Raw genomic sequence first — 18,423 nt, 5'->3', positions numbered from 1 at the left:
TTCAGCAAAATAAACCTTTTCCCTGAGAAGTTGATTGAATGTGCATGATTGTATTAAGAAAATAAAAAGATATCCTGAAAGTGGGAAATATTTTTAACATGGATTGAAAGAAAAAAATGCAAATCTATAAATAGTAGAATGAAATAAAAGCCTTTGAAAACAATGTGTAACAATATAAAAGCTGGGTGAAAGCTGGCTGTGGGCTATATCAGAAATAAAAAAAACTCCAAGTCTTGTTCCTCCTTTTTCTTGGACAAAACCCAGCACTTTCTCTTTGATCTTCTTTCTGCAGGTCTTTTTGAACAGAGGGTTGAACAGTATTTGGAAGAACTTCCAGACACTGAACAAAGTGGAGTAAATAAATTTCTACGAGGCCTTGGTAAGAAATTTGGCTTTGAAATATCTGTATTTCGGAGATTAGGCTTATAATGCATATGGCACCAGGAGGCAAAAGCCCTGATATAAAGTCTGTTCTGTTTAGAGGCTTCCTTGGTGTACCACATTGATGGGTGTAAAAGAAAAGCTCTTTATTAAGAACAAATTATATAATCTAAATTATACAGACAAGAATCCGTAAATTGGAGTATCTACTTTTTACTAACCAGCTAGATTCTGAGTGCCAATTGGGAACTGTAGTGTTTGATTTTAAATGTATATAATAACTGGGAGGCTTTTCAATTTTTGTCATTGCAGGAAATAAAATGAAGTTTCTTCATAAGAAGAATTAATTCCTTTCCAGTGAGATGTGGATCAAAAGACTATTTATGACACTGGGCACAGAACACCACCTGCAGCTTTTCCGATGCTAGTGCTGGAGGGCACAGAATGAGCTGCTCACATGTTTAAGTGACTGCAAATTGAATTTTAACAGTGTGCCAGCAAAAATAATGTATTTGGTAGAGATTTGTAAATAATAAGCTGTGCTGTAAGCTTTAACAATGATTTTTGTAATGAGCACAGACAACTGTGGTAATGTTTGTATATTCCTGAAAAACAGCAGGTGCTTTTTTTTCTTAATTAGGGACTGGGTTATGCTTAGTGCAAATTGAATGGTGAATTATGTGCAGCTGACTGTCTCAGCAGAACCACTGACTCCGAAGGATGTTTGTTAGGGCTGTGCTGTGGAAGTAAACGAACACCAGTGGGTGAATTCAGGGGTGGGAGAATGGAAAGAGAACTGATTTTTATATGACAGAGTTTATATTTTTCTTCAGCTTTTCTTCTAATTCATTTTTTCAACAAAAATATCCTTTTGTTCTGCAATAAGGTACTTGACTCACAATCCCAAACAATCTGTTTTATTTTGAATGATGGTCAGTAAATTGCAAAGAATTCTGCACTATAATTGCTAAACATGAAGAAATCTCTGGCCTTTCAACACCTTGGCAGCAAATGGCTAGATACATTGCATTCTTTTCTAGTGTATGTTTTATTTCTAATAAATTGTGTAAATACTTGTGTCAGACTTCCATAATCAGAAAACTTCTCAAATTCTGGCTATTTAAATAATGTGCTTCTAAAATGTATTCACTAAGTTAGTAAATAGATTTACTTAGACTAAAACTCCAAGTTACTAAAGGATTATTTTGTTTAACTTCATGGACTTTTTATTGTTTAGATATATGCAAGTTTGCACTGTAAATCAAGTTTGGACTATAAAGCCGCACAGAGTTGCTTGACAGTAAGATCAGAAGTATATAAAGTTAATAAATACATACCTAACAACCTACACCCCTGTCCTATACCTCAAGCAAATCCTGCTAAACTCAAAAAGCCTTTACTTTGAATTATCCATATTCTGAAAATATTATAATTTGCTCTCTATGTCATGGCAAAATAACACAAACAATAGATTATGCAAGTTGCTCCTATGAGTCACAAGTATATTTCCACTTGTAAAATGAAATTTACTACTATTGCTGCTCCTGCCACAAGCCATTCTCAGGAGCTGCAAAATGTAATGCAAAATGGATCCTATCTCAGAAGAGTAACATTCTGGATCACATCATGGTCCTATTTCCAGTGGATTCTAGCCAGAGAAATTGCATAGCCCATGGATGTATAGTAAAATCATAATATACCAAACTATTAGGGAACAGAGAATGCCTGCAACACCCAAATCTCTGTTAAATCTAAATTTACATCACTGGCATCTTTATTCACAATATTTATAAATTGCCCCAATCACAAAAACTATGTGTTAGAATACTACAAGCAATTAAGAATGTAACCAACCTCAACAATAAAAATCAAGACTAATCAAGATGAAATCAGATTGCTATCCACACTCACCTGCAAGGTCTTCAGAAATTCAGAGAGTCAGGGTCAAAGATGTATTGTCAAAGCAACTTCTACAATGCAGGGCTCTCTATAAAGAAAGCTGAGTCTAACCATTTTTCATGCAGTGTTCAACCTGGGTGATAGGCAGAGTCCCACTTGATAAAGTAGTTCCTGATATATACCAGCAGCATGCCATTTATAAGCTTTATAAATAATGGCCAGCACCAGAAACCAACCAGTAGACAATAATTGCATTCCTCCACTAATAATATGCTAATTTGCACCAGCTGAATAATCTTCTATCACTAAGATATTAAAACTCTGTCAATTTATCTTATCTGAATAATTTTGTGATACAAATGATATAAATGTGAGAAAGAAATGCTTATTATAGATCAGGATCCAGTATTAACTGTGAGCTTAGATGGCTTTAGGAAACAAAATCCTAAGACCTGCTCTAGTTAAAATGCATTCTATGTTTTCAAATGAGGTATAATATCCTCTAAAACATAGGTATCAAACTTGCTGTGTCATGTGATGTGTTGTGACATATTGTGACTTTTTTTTTTTTGCATTATCGGAGCTGGGGTGAGCGGCCTCCATATGATATAACTATCTCATGGGCTGGCAGTTTGACACCACTGCTCTAAAACAATACAATTCCCTAAAAAGGGCAATATTATTACCAGTTTTTGTTGGTCTTGACATATATCTACATTCTTCTATGTTCCTTTTAAACACGTCTTAAATACACATCTCTGGAATCCAGCAAAGACAGTTCCACTTTGTTAAATCAATGGCTGAAGTGCTATACTTTTGAAAACTAAATATGTGGGAGAGGGAGGAGAGAAGGCTATTGGAACTACATACAAATGCAGCATGAATCTTCTGAACCCCAGCAATTTGATAATTCTGTTTACTTACAATACAAGACTCGGCACAGATTAGCTCCCTTGGTGATGCCACTATCAGCGTTCCAATAGGGTGCATATTTAAATTGGAATAGTCTTTTAGGCAAATGTTTATATTTACTTTGTCATGTGATAAGTCAACTCTCCCTGTTTAGAACAGTAAAGCTAGCCTTTGAGTTTGCTAAACTTGCACAAGAGCAACAGCCAAGGCCAGATATCCCCATTTACATATCCATTTCATCAGAAGCAAGTTCTACTGTACTTTTGAGGAGTTGTAACCTCAACAATGTTTGATTTAATGCTAGGCAGAAACCTAGCAAGTGTAGACTGTTGCTTGTTTTCTCTCCAATGTTTCTTTAGTTTTGCTTCTTTAAAGGTTCAGCACTATGTAAGAAAAACAAATGTACAAATAATTCATATTGTATTTTGGCAACAGGGAAATTTGGAGAGTTGAAGCCCATGCATCTTAAAGTTGTCAAGATTTAGAAACAATTCTGTAGAGAAATGAGAATCATATTAAAGTCCTCTACAGCAGGGGTCCTCAACCTTGGCAACTTTAAGACTTGTGGACTTCAACTCCCAGAATTCCTCAGCCAGTTTTTTTTTCTGGGAGTCCAAGTCCGCAAGTCTTAAAGTTGCCAAGGTTGAGGACCCCTGCTCTACAGGAAGGATGGGAGCACTGTCAAAACCTGCTCTGAATTTTGCTTTGATTGGTCTCTGCAAGTTCCAACGAGTTAACCAGTACTTGCCATATGTATTTACCTGCACAATAGGCAGCACACGTATTTCTTGTCCAACAATATGTGCCATCAAGTCATTCTTCATTTACCAAGCAATGAAATAATTAATTTCATGTTCAGTTATGCAATTCATTTATGGGAGCCTGTCTTAACACAAGAACCAAATCCCCTGGCTGCAAGTAGCATTAATCTCATACACATGGACAGAAGCAGAAATGGGGCATAGTGAGAACTCAGTTGATTTAAATTCCTGTATTTTTGCTGTTTTACACTCTTGTGAAGAAAATGATTTAATTTTGATATAAAAATTCACGCAACAGGCAGGATTAGAAGCTTTGTTTAATGCAGAATTACTGTCCCTTAAGAGAAATCAGACTATGGATGAAGTATTTCTGAGGAATCCACATTCCTGTCCTCTTAAAGGCTGCATCAGGTCCAGAAATTCAGTACTCCCCATTATGGAAGAGTAATAAGGGTTACATTGGGGTAGGACTCTCCAAACTTGGCAACTTTTAAGACTTGCAGACTTCAACTCCCAGAATTTCTCAGCCAGCCATGCTGGTTGGGGAATTCTGGGAGTTGAAGTCCACATGTCTTAAAACTTGCCAAGTTTGGAGAGCCCTGCATTAGGAGTTATACCTGTGAAATGTCCGCCTGCTGCGGCGGATTACTTTAGGGGGCAGCCTTTGAGGAACGGATCGCATCTCTTGGGTTGAGACAAAAACAAGACAGAGATTTTACAGAGCATGTTCCTTGAAGCGCTTACTTATAAATGAAACAAATTAAAATCACGCCCAATGCTAACTTTTAGCCTCATTTTTAAATTTAACAACAGTTTTCTTCCGTCCATCATTAGTATTTTATTTAGGCAGCCAACAACCAAAACCCACCATGAAAACGTATTTCGAACAATCCAGGTAGGAAAACGGGATAGGATTATTAGTAAGCGAAACGAAAGAAAAGAAATTCTCTAACACAATCCTATTCTTTCAAATATCTACCAAATCTAAAGAAGCCCCACTTCGGAGATATCGGAAGCGGAAACGGGGGCATTTGAGAGAGAGAGAGAGAGAGAGAGAGAGAGAGAGAGAGTACTTTTCTACGAGATCGCGAGAAAATAAATTTTCCGGGAGGCGACGCGAAATCTCGCGAGACGTTGCTTCCCACTTCCTTCGTTCTTTTTGTCGCCGATCAAGCAAGATGGTAGGTTGGGAGCAACGTGGTTAGTCTCGGGCTCGAGGGCTTCTGGCCCCTTTTGGGGAGTGGGGATAAGGGGAGGCCGCGCCGGTTTCTCTTGCTGCTCAGCCTTTGGCTGTATGTCTCTCCCTATTCTGAGGAGAGGTTGCCCCGAGGGCGGGAGACGCCTCTGCTAACTTCCCCGGGGGAGGGCTGTGCTCCAAGGACTGTTTGAAGCGGTATTTAAGGCACCAGGCTAGAAACCAGAAGGTTATGGTTTGTTTATTTATGATTTATTGATTGATTGATTTTACCCTTTTACCAAAGCAGTCAAAATAAATACCTAATACCCCACCTCTTGTCCCAAAGGTGCTTTTTCAAGAGGCAACTGCCTCTTTCGTGGTTTTCTTTGAAGACGTTTCGCTTCTCATTGAAGAAGCTTTTTCAGCTCTGAAAAACAAAGTCTAGTTGCCACTTGAAAAAGCACCTTTGGGACAATCATGAGAATCTCCATAGACATTTACCCCACCTCTTAAATCTCCTCCTCGCCTTTGCTTTTCATTCATCAGTAATTAAAATAGGTAAAACTTTTTTTTTGTTAGGACTGTATTTTTTGTTATTTTTCAGATGTTGATTTCGACTTAGATTTTCGGGGAAGGATGGGAGGATGTCCACCCGGCCTAGTTTTAATTTTGTTGGATTTGGGCTTAATTATTTGTTGGGCTTGATTGAAGCCTGCTCTTCCCTGAAAGAAAGTGATCTGAGACTCTGCCACCACTAAAACAATTTCCCTCTGGTTTTTCCTCTATACAGCTTTAAAAAAATCAGCGAAGTAGACAAAATGCAAAAAAAGAAAAGTTTCTTTGTATAAAGTAGAGATTATAGAAAACCTGCAGAGATGGGTGAAGTAAAGGAAAAAAAAATAGAGTGCCTTTATTATAATCAAATTTGTTGTTACATTTTTAGCCTTCCAGACTGAGGAAGACAAGGAAACTAAGGGGGCATGTCAGTCATGGCCATGGACGTATTGGTAAGCATTAGTGATACAAAGCTTTTGAAAATATGGAATTTTTTTTCTCAGCTATGAAATTAGAAATCCTGGAAACACACACACACACACACACACACTTTTCATATTTTTTTTCTATTACTTAAGCTAAACAATGGATAGTTATAGTTTGCAGAATGGGAATTTACTGAGGTGAGGTGCCATATGATTGTAATTAAATTTCTGACAAGTATCAAAGGCCCTATTAGGTATCACTATCATCCAGAAACATTGGGCTGGAGAGCACTCAAAGTATAGATCATTGTAGCACCTTGATTTCTTACTTAGAAAAAGCAGATTTACACTGTATTTTGCTTCTGATGAGGTAGAATATTTCGTTTGTGTTCAGAATGTATTGTCTTAAAAGTTGTGACCTTTTAAATTATTGAGATGAATGTTCTGGCTTTTATCTTCTAATACTTTTATTGTAGTAGCAGCATCTGATTTTGTCTATAACAGTGGTTCTCAGCCTGTGGGTCGGGACCCCATTTGGGATCGAACGACCATTTCACGGGGGTCGCCAAACAATGCAGTCCACCATTTTTTCCCTCTTTTCCTTAGCTGTGCTACTCCCTTTTATTCTATTGGCTTTTGAAAGCCAATAGAATTAGACTCTCTTGAATAGAGTCTAATTCTATTGGCTTTCAAAAGCCAATAGGAATTGTCCAGATGTCTCTGCCCTGCTGAGCCCGCCAAAAGTCCCATTCTGCAAACGGTGCTGCACCAGTTGAGTAGTCCTCGACTTACGACTGGTTGGGTAGTCCTTGACTTACGACCGGTTGGGGGGGTCGCGGCATTAAAAAGGTTGAGAACCACTGGTCTATAATAACTATTTAGTGGAGAGACATTTTTAATCATGAAGGTATTTACTCAGAAGTCAAGTAATAACTCTTAATAGATGACATCAGAAGATTCTTTTGGATTGCAACCCTGAAAATGCTGTGCAGATTAATGCAATTAATGCAGTATAATTAGGTAAATTTGCTACTACAGTTTTATATAAACATAAAACAGCAGATATACTTGCTTTTAGTATATGAAAATTAGAATAGAAGTTACCAAAAAGCAAAGAATAATTAACAGTTAAGCTTCTCTTAGTGAAGATGGCTATATCATATAGATCAGAATTGAGAAATCTGTCATCTAGATTAGGACTTTTCAACCTTTTCACCCATTGTACCACTTTTAGAATATGGCAATATCTGAGTACCACCAGTCGCCTAGCAAGATGTCAAAAACTTGATGACCAAAAAAAGGGGGGGGGTGATAAAAGTACAGGTTTTGGTATTTATTCCCCCCATCTGCTGGGTGTTTGGAGCAGGTTTGGTCACTTCACATGACCCTGGGACACCATGACCGTCATAAATATGAATCAGTTGCCAAGCATCTGAATGTAAATCATAAGACCCTGGAGATGCTGCAACATTCCAGCTGACTGGTGCTTCTTCAGGGCTCAGCAGAAGCACCAGGATCAGCTCCGAGCTCCAGCTGGAACCTGGCCCTGATCCTGGAGCTTCTGCTGAGCCCTGACAGCCCTGCAGCTCCAGCCATCTCTCGCTCAGGCTTGTGCGGTGCTGCCACCGGTTCAGCTCATTCCCCTCCCCCGCTACTTTTCTAGGATGGTCGCATACCACCTGCCAGGTGCAAATGTACCACAGGTGGTACCCATACCACTGGTTGGCAAGCCCTGATCCAAATGCTGTTGAATCGGTAAAATTCAGCATTGCCTATGCTGACCACACTAACTGCCAGAAGGCCACAAGCTGCCATCTTTGGCTGCCAAGGTTCATGTTGGATTTGACTATTGATGTAGCTTGGCTTGCATAATACCTTTATGTGACATATCTTGCATTTATACTATCTTCTCTGAAGAAGGGTTAATAATCTCAAAGGCAAGACAAAAACAGTTTTGACTAGATACTCCAAGTCTTCACATCTGTGACAGTGATTGCTACCTGTGCAGATTCAAAGTATCTACATGATTTATTAGAATGAAATTTAAAAGGTAGTTATTAACATTAAAATTAATGTGTATCCACCTTGGCAACTTTAAGATTTGTAAAATTCAACTTCCAGAATTCCCCAGCCAGCATGGGAATTGAAGTCCACAAGTCTTAAAAATTGCCAAGATTGAACACCACTGCATTAAAAGAAGGCTAAATTTAACAAATTAAGTAGCATTCTAGACTGAATAACTTTCTAGACTAAATTCCAATTAATAGCTTTTGTTTTTTCACCATAGGTAAACACAGGAAACATCCTGGAGGCCGTGGAAATGCTGGTGGTATGCACCACCATAGGATTAACTTTGACAAATAGTAAGCTACTTTTCCTTTTTCTCTCACAACTGCCTCCTGTATTTCAGTTTTATGTAATATAAAGAGCAGACCTATGTTATGAACCAAGATCAATGTACCTTGGATACATTTTACCTATTTACTGAAACAAAGCTGTACACAGTTCTATGATATTTGCTCACTATTTGAGTTTTCTGACCAGGTGATGGAAATTGCCCAGCTCAACACATCTAAAAGTCGGAGAAAACTGTTTTAATAAAATGTTTAGGATTGCAATTGTCATTTCTAAATCATTATCAGAAGTGACAAATAGCTGAGACTAGAGTCACATCTTGGTACTGTCAGTAATCATGGTGTGCTATTGTACTCAGAGAGTAACAACTGACCTTTATTCACTGACTGTCTCTTTCCCAACACAGTCAGCCACCAGGTTAGTAACAGAAACTCTGAATGATTAAGAAATTACATGTTTTCTAAAACGAAATGATGTAACTAACCACCATTCTTCCCTATTACAAAAACACTTTTATACCTGGCCATTGATGGATCCTGGTGTTTCTGCTTGAAAGTAGAAATAGCATAGGGAGAGAGTAGATGGAGGGGAATAGCATTGAGTACAGGAAATAAGTTTGTAATAACCATATTAATATAATTAGATTTTATGTGTCGAAGATCTAGAAGTCTGGAGATTCTTAGTCATCCAGGATGTCCCAAAGGTGCTTTTTCACATGGCAACTGGACTTTCTTTTTTCTCTTTGAAGACGTTTCGCTTCTCATCCAAGAAGCTTTTTCAGCTCTGATTGGATGGGTGGGGAATGGAAGGATTTATACTCCTTGTAGACAGCTAATCATTTGCATTCTTTTAGAGAGTCCTTGATGCCATCTGGAGGCTTATCTGTGTCATCAGGGTTACCTGAATAGTGCAAATGGGTGTGGAGACTTCTTGTTGAACTGTTGAAAGGACTATGTTGTAAACTGAATATCTCCCCCCATTGAGAGAGGGTTGTTCAAAATATGACATCATCTATCTTCAGTGTATAATACAGTCCTTTCAACAGTTCCAAGAAGGTTCCACTTCCATTTGCATACGTCCAGGTGGTATCAAGGACTCTCTAAAATAATGCAAATGACCAGCTGTCTGCAAGGAGTATAAATCCTTCCATTCCCCACCATCCAGTCAAATCTGAAGAAGGTTCTTGGACAAGAAGCAAAATATCTTCAAAGAGAAAAAAGAAAATTTAGTTGCCTTGTGAAAAAGCACCATTTGGGAAGATCTTAGAAGCTTGAACTGAAGACAAAAGGCATTCCTTCTACAAAGTATAGAATACCCTGTGGTAAGATGGGTGGCCAATAAGTTAGATGATTAAGAGATAGATAGATAGATAGATAGATAGATAGATAGATAGATAGATAGATAGATAGATAGATAGATAGATAGATAGATAGATTTTAGGTAAGCTTACCATTGAATGTCATAATGCATTTCCTAGTAAATTTACTTTGCATGTAATTTTTTTTCACTAGCCACCCTGGTTATTTTGGAAAGGTTGGTATGAGACATTACCACTTGAAAAAGAACCAGCACTTCTGCCCGACAGTGAATTTGGATAAGCTCTGGACGCTTGTTAGTGAGCAGACAAGGCTGAATTATGCTAAAAATCCAGCAGGACTAGCTCCAGTTATTGATGTTGTACGCTCCGTAAGTATTCTCATCTGTTTTTTTTTTAAATTCCTATTTATTATGTCTGTCTATTCCAGTAAATGAGCAGCTTACAACATTAAAATACACAATTTAAAATAAAATGTAATAGCCTGAACTAAAAAACAACCAAAGCAATAAAAATATGACACACACACACACTTATTCCTTGGAACAGAACCAGATCTTAAAGGTTTTCCATAGCCAGGAGAGTGAGCACTGTGTGTATCTTTGGGGGGATGATATTCTGGAGGCTGAGGCAGCAACAGAGAAGGCACACTTACTTGTCCCACAAGATGACAATATTTAATAGAGGGGGCCTTGAATGCACTTGCTCTGCCCGAATGTACCAAGTGGGCAGAAACAACTAGAACAGTGGTTCTCAACCTGTGGGTCGGGACCCCATTTGGGGTCGAATAACCATTTCATGGGGGTCGCCAAACCACGCTGTCCGCCATTTTTTTCCCTTTTCCCTAACTCTCCTACTCCCTCTTATTGGTGGCCATACCCACTTGGGGGTCACCACAACATGGGGAACTGTATTATGGGGTCACGGCATTAGAAAGGTTGAGAACCACTGAACTAGAAGTAAGTAGTCCCTCACAGGCTAACAGGCCCTGTGTTGTGAATGAATTTATAGGTAGCAACCAGCACCATAAATTGCACCCAGCCAATGCCTCTCACTTAGCAGTGATGACATAGGCAGTGTTACCACTCATGCAATTGCATTTTACCCTCCAGGTGTAGGTTCTGGATGGTTTTCAAGGACAGCCCCATGTGGAGCATGTCCAGTTTTGAACTCACCAAGGCACAAGTAACTCTTAAGAGCCTGTTGGTTGAGGGAAGGACACATCCAGCGCACAAGATGGACTCGTGTAAAGGCTCTCTTGGCCACAGCTGCCATGAAGCAGGAGGACCCCCAAATTGTGCATCAATCTTAAATGGGGAAAAGTAACCTTATCCAATACCAGTGGTAAAAACATCCCAAACCCCAGGGAGGGGGGGGGGGACGGACAATCACAAGTCCATCCAGATTCAAAGATCTCAGTTTTATTTTAGAGGTTACATGATTTTACAAATTAAAATGTAATTATCTTTCAAGATTTTGTTGAAGAGATTTCAAACTTGGTGGTATAATGGGCAAAATGAGATACAGTGCACTCTTACTCAAATAGAATTATGCTGTAAAAGGATAAAAGTTTCCCTTGTGTCCAACACTAGGGGGCAGTGTTCATCTCCATTTCCTAGTTGAGGGAACTGGCATTGTCGAATTATTCCATGGTCATAAATATATGCCGAGGTGCACAGAATGCTGTTATCTTCCCGCTGAAGTGATGCCTATTTATCTACATGCATTTGCTTGCTTTCAAACTGCTAGATGGGTAGGAGCTGTGGCAAGGACGGGAGCTGACCCTGTCACATTATCCTTTGGTCTCGGACTGCAAAGCTTCCAGTAAATTTTATACACAAGCTAAAGAGGATTGCTGATCAATTCCTCCCCCCCCCCAGTAAATGCAAAAAGGCATCAATTATTAGAATTGATATACAATATTTTAAAAATACTTGCCCATTGATTTTATTGACACTGTGAGTAATGACTTCAAGGGACTACATGTTATTAATTTTAAGCTTGTGTTTTGATATTTTCCAGGGGTATTACAAAGTCCTGGGCAAAGGAAAGCTGCCCAAGCAGCCTGTCATTGTGAAAGCAAAATTCTTCAGCCGAAGAGCAGAAGAAAAAATAAAGGAAGTTGGAGGAGCCTGTGTCCTAGTGGCATAAATGTTTATATATGTATCCATACTAAATCACAGGCATGAATAAACTATTTCAGATGTTGGAATTACTTTTCATCAGAATATTCTCGCAATTACATTCAATACTAGAAAGTTGATTTTTGAGAGGAATTGTAGAACTGGAAAATAACATTTAGGCCACCAATCCAATTTCCAGGTTTGCGTTCCTCTCAGGAATTAGGAAATCACCTCCTCCCCAGTTAGTTAATTCCACTATCAAAATTACGTTTACAGTAGTTTTTTTTCCAGTGCTTAAAGTTTTTTATTAGTGCTTAAAGCAGAATGTTCCATTTTCCTTGTTCCATATCTTGCATTGTGGGATAATAGAAAATTGCCTAGCCACATGTATGATATTGTCCCTTGTACTTGAATGTTGTATTTGCATCACAACAATCTTAATAAAAATAGACAATTCCCACAGTCTTATAACAGTGGGAATAATACTCCCTATTATCCTTTGCTATTTTATTCTGAATTGTGGCACTGAGGGACACCCCAACTTATCTTTAAATCCTACGCTGACAGTGTTGGGTAGGATTAAATCTATCCTAGAGGAAAAAAAGCTGAAAAAATAAGTATTATGAATGCAAAATTACAGCCAAGGCACGTCAAATGTCTTGACAATGGTCCAGCTGTAGCCACTGCTACTTGCCTAGTTAATGAGGAAGAGCCTAGTGATGTAGTCAAGAATGAACTCTCCACTCGGAGTGGGCAGACATTTCTTTCCAGGTGCTGCCTGGGAAAGAAGGTTAAAATGACACTACCTTCCTTGATTGGAGTTTGTCTCATAAAATGGAACAAAGCAAGAAAGGATCAAGCCCAGGAGATGACAGAGAAGTGGGAAAGAATACAAAGGCAACATCTCAGCAACAGTTTTTCTACAGCAAAAGGAAAGTTCAAGACTATCTGAAGAAGTTTTGGGAAGAACAAGAATCTCACCAGTCTGCAAACCCAGTGTGCAACAGTTCAGAAGTGGAATTCATAAATCTGTTTCACAAACAGATGGGGGAGGGAGAAAAAATTATTCACAAGTCCAGAAGAGCAAAAATCATTTTCACATTCGAACGGACTGAGATTGGCTATTGCAAGAACTGAAGACTTGGAAATAGGAAGAAAAGGAAAGACTGAAAGAGTTAAGATAGGACTACAGATAGAAATGTAGATATAGAACATAAATGTTTGTAAATTTATAGTAACAGGAAGATTTTAGATCAGTGGTTCTCAACCTTTTTAATGCCGCGACCCCCAACCGGTCGTAAGTCTACTCAACTGGTGCAGCACCGTTTGCAGAATGGGACTTTTGGCGGGCTCAGCAGGGCAGAGACAGCCTGGACAATTCCTATTGGCTTTTGAAAGCCAATAGACTCTATTCAAGAGAGTCTATTCTATTGGCTTTCAAAAGCCAACAGAATAAAAGGGAGTAGCACAGCTAAGGAAAAGGGGGAAAAAATGGCGGACTGCGTTGTTTGGCGACCCCCTGAAATGGTCGTTCGACCCCAAATGTGGTCCCGACCCAGAGGTTGAGAACCACTGTTCTAGATAAAGACAAGAAAATAGAAACAATTACTATTGAAAGGAACAGGAATTCGTTACAACAAAAGTTTTGTGAGAAAATTCAAATGTACTGTCTGATCTATACCAGATTAAAAAAAAAACATGATAGACTGTAATGATGTGTGGGACATTGGCACTTTGTGGCCAAAGGGGTTGCATACTATTTTAAAAATATAATGATTTGACCCAGTTGGTGACTGTTGAGGTTATTAGCAACACAGACCCAGTGTGATGTGCCCAGAATGTAAGAATACTACAGGTGACCAGCGCAGAATACAAAGGGACAATTTTCTATAATTTCAAAATTATAATTTATTGAAAAAAAAAACTTTTTACAATTTAGAATAGAATAGAGCTGGAAGGGACCTTGGAGGTCTTCTAATCCAGCCCCCTGCTCAAGCAGCAGAATCTATACCATCGCAGACAGGTGGTTATCTAGTCTCTTCTTAAAAATCTCTAGTGATGGAGCGCCCACGATTTCTGGAGGCAAGCTGTTCCACTGGTTGATTGTCCTCACTGTCAGGAAGTTTCTCCTTAATTTCAGGTTGCTTCTCTCTTTGATCAGTTTCCAGCCATTGTTTCTTGTCCTTCCCTCTGGTGCTCTGGTGAACGTGACCCCCTCTTCCTTGTGGCAGCCCCTCAGATACTGGAATGTTGCTATCATGTCTCTACTATTTCTTCTTTTCTTTAGACTAGCCAAACCCAAGACCCACAGCCATTCTTCATATGTTTTAGTCTCCAGGCCTTTGATCATCTTGTTCTTCTCTGAAATTTTTCCAAACTCTCAACATCTTTTTTGTGATATGGTGACCAAAATTGGCTGTGGTATTCCATGTGTGGTCTCTAGGGTTTTATAAAGCTGTACTAATACTTTGCATGATCTTGATTCTATGCCTCTGTTTATACAACCCAGGATTGTATTAGCTTTTTTGGTTGCTGCACAAGGTCCCTCTCACAGTTACTGTTTTTAAGTCAGGTCTTCCCAATCTGTACTTGTACCTTTGCTTTTGCTGCCTAAATGTAAAACTTTGCTTTTCTCCACATTGAAACTCATTTTGTTGGATACGGCCCATTGTTCAAGTTTGTCTACATATTTTTGGATCCTGAGTTTGTCTTCTGGGTATTGGCTACTCCTGTCAGTTTGGTGTCATCTGCAAATTTGATCAATTCCCCCATCTAAATCATTGATGAAGATATTGAAGAGTACTGGGCCTAAGACGGAACCTTGGGGTACCCCAATGCTTACTTCTTTCCATGTGGATGTAGTGCCATTGAGGACTACTTATTGAGTACAGTTTGTCAGCCAGCTACAGATCCATCTGATGGTAATATTGTCTATTCCATCTTTTTCCAATTTACGAAGGAGTAGGTTGTGGTCTACTTTATCAAATGCCTTACTGAAATCTAAGTATACTACGTCCACAGTATTTTGCTGGTCTACTAGTTTAATCACTCTGTCAAAGAATGAAATAAAATTGGCTTGGCATGATGTTTTTAACAAATCCGTGCTGGCTACTGGTTATGACTTTGTTTGCAGATCTGTTTTTTGATTTATCTTTTCTAGGATCTTCCCAGGTATTGATGTTAAACTGATTGGTTTGTAGTTTCCTGGGTCCGTTTTACCCCCCTTTCTTGAAGATGGGAATCACACCAGCCCTTTTCCAATCCTCAGGTACTTCCCCGATGCTCCAGGATTTATGAAAGATATGGTGCAATGGTTCTGAGATAACATCTGCCAGCTCTTTCAGAACTCTGGGATGTAATCTGTTGGTTCCCATTGATTTATATTCGTCAAGGTGTTCTCTTACCATTTTCTTGCTTATTTTAATTTTTGTTTCTAGTTGTGTTCCAGAGCTGGCTCTCATTCTGTTGCTGGCTGCCTCCACGTGCAGCCATTCATTCGATGCGCTCCTGTTTGCTGGTATTTTCCTCCTTGCCCCAATTTTTTCTTTTCCTTTATCCTTTCTATCTTCCTTATCTAACTTTCTGCTTCTTTTTCCTCCCCTCTACTAATACCTTCCTACTTAGTTTGGTTACTTCTCTCCCCGTGATCCGATACTGCTTACTTTTGATTAGCTACAATTTTGGGATCCTTGCAGATGCTATTGCCAAGCCAAGTAACCCCCATCCTGTATCTTCAGATTCCCTTAATCAAAGCACTGTACTTGTTATCTAATCAAGAGGGTAGAATATCTTTGTGGAAAATGCTAGAATGTTAAAATGTCATTTGGAATAAAGGCAGGGCATTCACAATTGAGGTATATGAAATCATGTCTAGCATGGAGAAAAGTTTCTGGACAGACCAAAGAAAGCAGTTTTTACTGTGCCCTACTAAATTGGGAAATTCATTATTACAAGACTATCCTGAAAGGTAAGAAAGCTGAGTACTTACTATCTTACTCATATGTAATCTCTATCTCTGATAAGCATTTCCTCTACCATTGAAATTAACAATGAAGTCTAAAAATCTAGATTTGAACCTTGTGGGGTTTTTTTCCGTCTGAAACTTTCAAAAATATCTTTACAAGTTTTGAACTTTGCAGTTCTAATATCTATTCCTCACTGCCTCCTTTCTAGGATTGAGGGAGACAAAATGGTTCAAGGTCACTCAGTTTGCTTTGTGTTTGAAGTGGTACTAAACACCAAACTGGTTCTCCATAATAAATAAATGTTTTTAATTAATAAGCAACATCATCTTATTGCTATAAATAAAACAGAATATTGGGAACTGCTAGAACATGGGAATTTCATTTCAATCCTCAAAATCTGATGCCCAAATAATTAAGCAGAAATCAATCAGCTTTGATTTTTATAGATTTTTATTGAAATATAAAGATTTCACATTACTTCATCACTTTTTCAGTTGCAGATGAATTCTGTAATCAATTACTAAAGCGCCTTCTTTTCTCCGATTCTATAGTATCCCTGAAAAAAAAAATCAAAAGTAGTATTCAATTTATATCAATTTACCATTATATAATCAGGCTTGTTTTGTCTACCAGTTTATAGCAATGCAGCAGCCTCTCTTCAATATTAAAATAGTAAACCTCATCTTTTACATCTGCCAGCTATATCAGGCCTTCTTTCTGAGGCTGCTTCTTCCAAGCCACATGGACTACTCTTTCTCTAAATAGGGCATGCATTATGAGCAGGCGGAGAAAAATGAATGGGTTAATGAGATTAAGCTAGGCATCCAAAACTTGGGGACCACATAGTGGTGGGGCAACTGGGACTTTGCACAATATTAGTGTGATTGGCTGGAGTGTGGGGAGTTGGGTGGCATTTCTCAGTGGCAGTGGGTGGCACTGGGGCTGAAGTTGAGGCCAGGGAGAAAATGCTAAAGGCTCTGGGCCTTTTATTTCAGCTCCAACCCTAGTGACGCTGTGCGGGGGGGGGGGAGTGTATATAAGCAATGAATTAAGATTAGTAGTCTTCCCAAAGGAATCCTAGCATTGCAAAATGTATCACAATACCTGGAAACAAAAGGTATTGCAGTTAGATTTCACTTTCTGTTTACAGAACAATGTAACAAATCTAACAAGCCTGATATACTAATATCTACAGAAATACATAAGACAATATAGATTCTAGGGAGAATTCTACACAAGCATAGAATTAGGCAAATCCTGACTCACTGATAGAGAACTTTAAAATTTGCTAACTACTAAGTTTAAACATGTACCAAAATAGAAAAATCAAAGTCAATGCCTATTTGAAAACATCTGAAATAATTTTAATAGTACATAGAATACAATAATCAACTAATTATCCATGTTTTGGGGCACAATTTCAGGTATGAGTGAAGCCCATTTTGGAGCTTTAGATAAAACTTTTGAGTTTATCTCATAACCAAGTAATAGCTTCTTTTATAACTTATTTACAAATAACATAACTAAAGTAATTCTAGTAATTTATTTCTTTTTTGAAGAATTTCTTTTGGAAAGCAAGATTTTTTTTTGCTATTTTATTTTGTTTTAAATTTTTAAGTGTAAACTACTTGCCTCAGAACTACCATGTAACCACAAGTTATCCCCTGGCCTATCCCCAGCAATACAGCAAAAGTTTGCTATAATTCATATGTTACCAACCTGGCAACTGACTCTGCTAATGAATCAGACAGTCAGTGAATAAAGGTCAGTTATTATTCTTCGAGGACTATAGCACACCATGATGATTGATGACATCCAGATGTGACTCTAGTCTCGGTCACAACCTTCAGTTTAACAGATTAATTCCATCTGTATTTATGGCACATATTATGAATGCATTATTAGTTGCAGCGTTAAAACGAAACTGAGCAAAAATATATACCAGCCTTTCTCAAATCAGTAGAAATGCAGGAATATTGTACATATTTAGGTTTGAAAAAAAGGATATAAAAGATTTGTATGCAAAACTACGCTGCTCCGCGTCTACAGATTTTGGCAGAAATTATCTTGGAAATTTTGCTGAAAATTCAACATTTTGATCATCGCTATTTTTTTTCTATAACAGTGCAATTTAAAAAAAATATATCTCAATTTAAATAATTTTTAAAAATATCTCTTCCACCCTACTACCATAGCTACGACTGATAGACAGTGTTTTAGCTTTCCTTATTCACAAAATCTAAAGTACATAACGTAACACCACTGCTTTTTCTTTTTTTAGAATTAAATAAAAACTAACCCATGCTGATTTATTGGCTTTCTCCCTAACAGCCCCTGGCAACACTCACCATCTTGCAAAGCGCAACACCGAAAAGACAAAGCAACGGAAGACGGCTTCCTTTAATAATGCTTCCCAGCATGCTCTCGGAGAAAAGACGCGGGAAAGGGAAGCCTAGCCACTCAACATCCGATAATGGCAGGAAAGCGCCGATAGTCGCTTTGTCCGTAGAGAGATAGGTCGTGCTAGCCCTTGATAACTCTATGATAGAAATGAT

General features: G+C 38.4%; 2 protein-coding genes, 1 long non-coding RNA gene and 2 other non-coding genes across 9 annotated transcripts in view; 3 read left to right on the top strand and 2 right to left on the bottom strand.

The window, feature by feature from the left end:
* DENND2B (DENN domain containing 2B) overlaps positions 1-1,594 on the top strand; it is a 155,423-nt gene extending 153,829 nt beyond the window's left edge. For 2 of the 4 annotated variants that reach the window (XM_039350205.1, XM_039350207.1), the window contains 2 exons: positions 293-379; positions 694-1,594. In XM_039350205.1, coding sequence (XP_039206139.1) covers positions 293-379; positions 694-728 — 122 coding nt within the window. In that variant the 3' untranslated portion in view covers positions 729-1,594. The remainder of the gene's footprint in view (positions 1-292; positions 380-693) is intronic. The other 2 variants (XM_039350208.1, XM_039350206.1) reach the window with 1 other exon arrangement.
* A 3,420-nt stretch (positions 1,595-5,014) lies between these two features.
* RPL27A (ribosomal protein L27a) lies at positions 5,015-12,008 on the top strand. Its single transcript, XM_039350204.1, has 5 exons — positions 5,015-5,134; positions 6,074-6,137; positions 8,398-8,473; positions 9,977-10,151; positions 11,803-12,008. The coding sequence occupies exons 1-5, from the start codon at positions 5,132-5,134 to the stop codon at positions 11,929-11,931; spliced, it is 447 nt and encodes a 148-aa protein (XP_039206138.1). The 5' UTR covers positions 5,015-5,131; the 3' UTR covers positions 11,932-12,008.
* LOC120311102 lies at positions 8,765-8,895 on the top strand. Its single transcript, XR_005557525.1, has one exon. It is a non-coding gene; the product is annotated as a small nucleolar RNA SNORA3/SNORA45 family (small nucleolar RNA).
* Positions 12,009-16,300: 4,292 nt separating the features above from the next.
* Positions 16,301-18,296, bottom strand: LOC120311072. 2 transcript variants are annotated; one of them, XR_005557516.1, is made up of 3 exons: positions 18,217-18,296; positions 17,588-17,737; positions 16,301-16,424 (listed from the first exon to the last, which is right to left on the bottom strand). It is a non-coding gene; the product is annotated as an uncharacterized LOC120311072 (long non-coding RNA). The 2 variants fall into 2 exon arrangements; XR_005557517.1 differs by lacking the exon at positions 18,217-18,296 and adding an exon at positions 18,168-18,186.
* LOC120311101 lies at positions 17,575-17,706 on the bottom strand. The gene has a single exon (XR_005557524.1). It is a non-coding gene; the product is annotated as a small nucleolar RNA SNORA3/SNORA45 family (small nucleolar RNA).
* Positions 18,297-18,423: the final 127 nt, after the last annotated feature.

This window comes from Crotalus tigris, unplaced genomic scaffold, assembly GCF_016545835.1.
Source record: "Crotalus tigris isolate CLP2741 ecotype Arizona unplaced genomic scaffold, ASM1654583v1 scf7180000018308.1980950, whole genome shotgun sequence".
In the NCBI taxonomy this organism is placed as follows: domain Eukaryota; kingdom Metazoa; phylum Chordata; class Lepidosauria; order Squamata; family Viperidae; genus Crotalus; species Crotalus tigris.
This window is presented reverse-complemented; position numbering and strand designations above follow the sequence as displayed.

Bases quoted from the DNA above. Each gene is read 5' to 3' on its own strand.
- RPL27A (XM_039350204.1), top strand. The intron at 8,474-9,976 runs GTAAGCTACTTT...TTTTTTCACTAG, and splicing joins AGGATTAACTTTGACAAATA to CCACCCTGGTTATTTTGGAA. The intron at 10,152-11,802 runs GTAAGTATTCTC...GATATTTTCCAG, and splicing joins TTATTGATGTTGTACGCTCC to GGGTATTACAAAGTCCTGGG.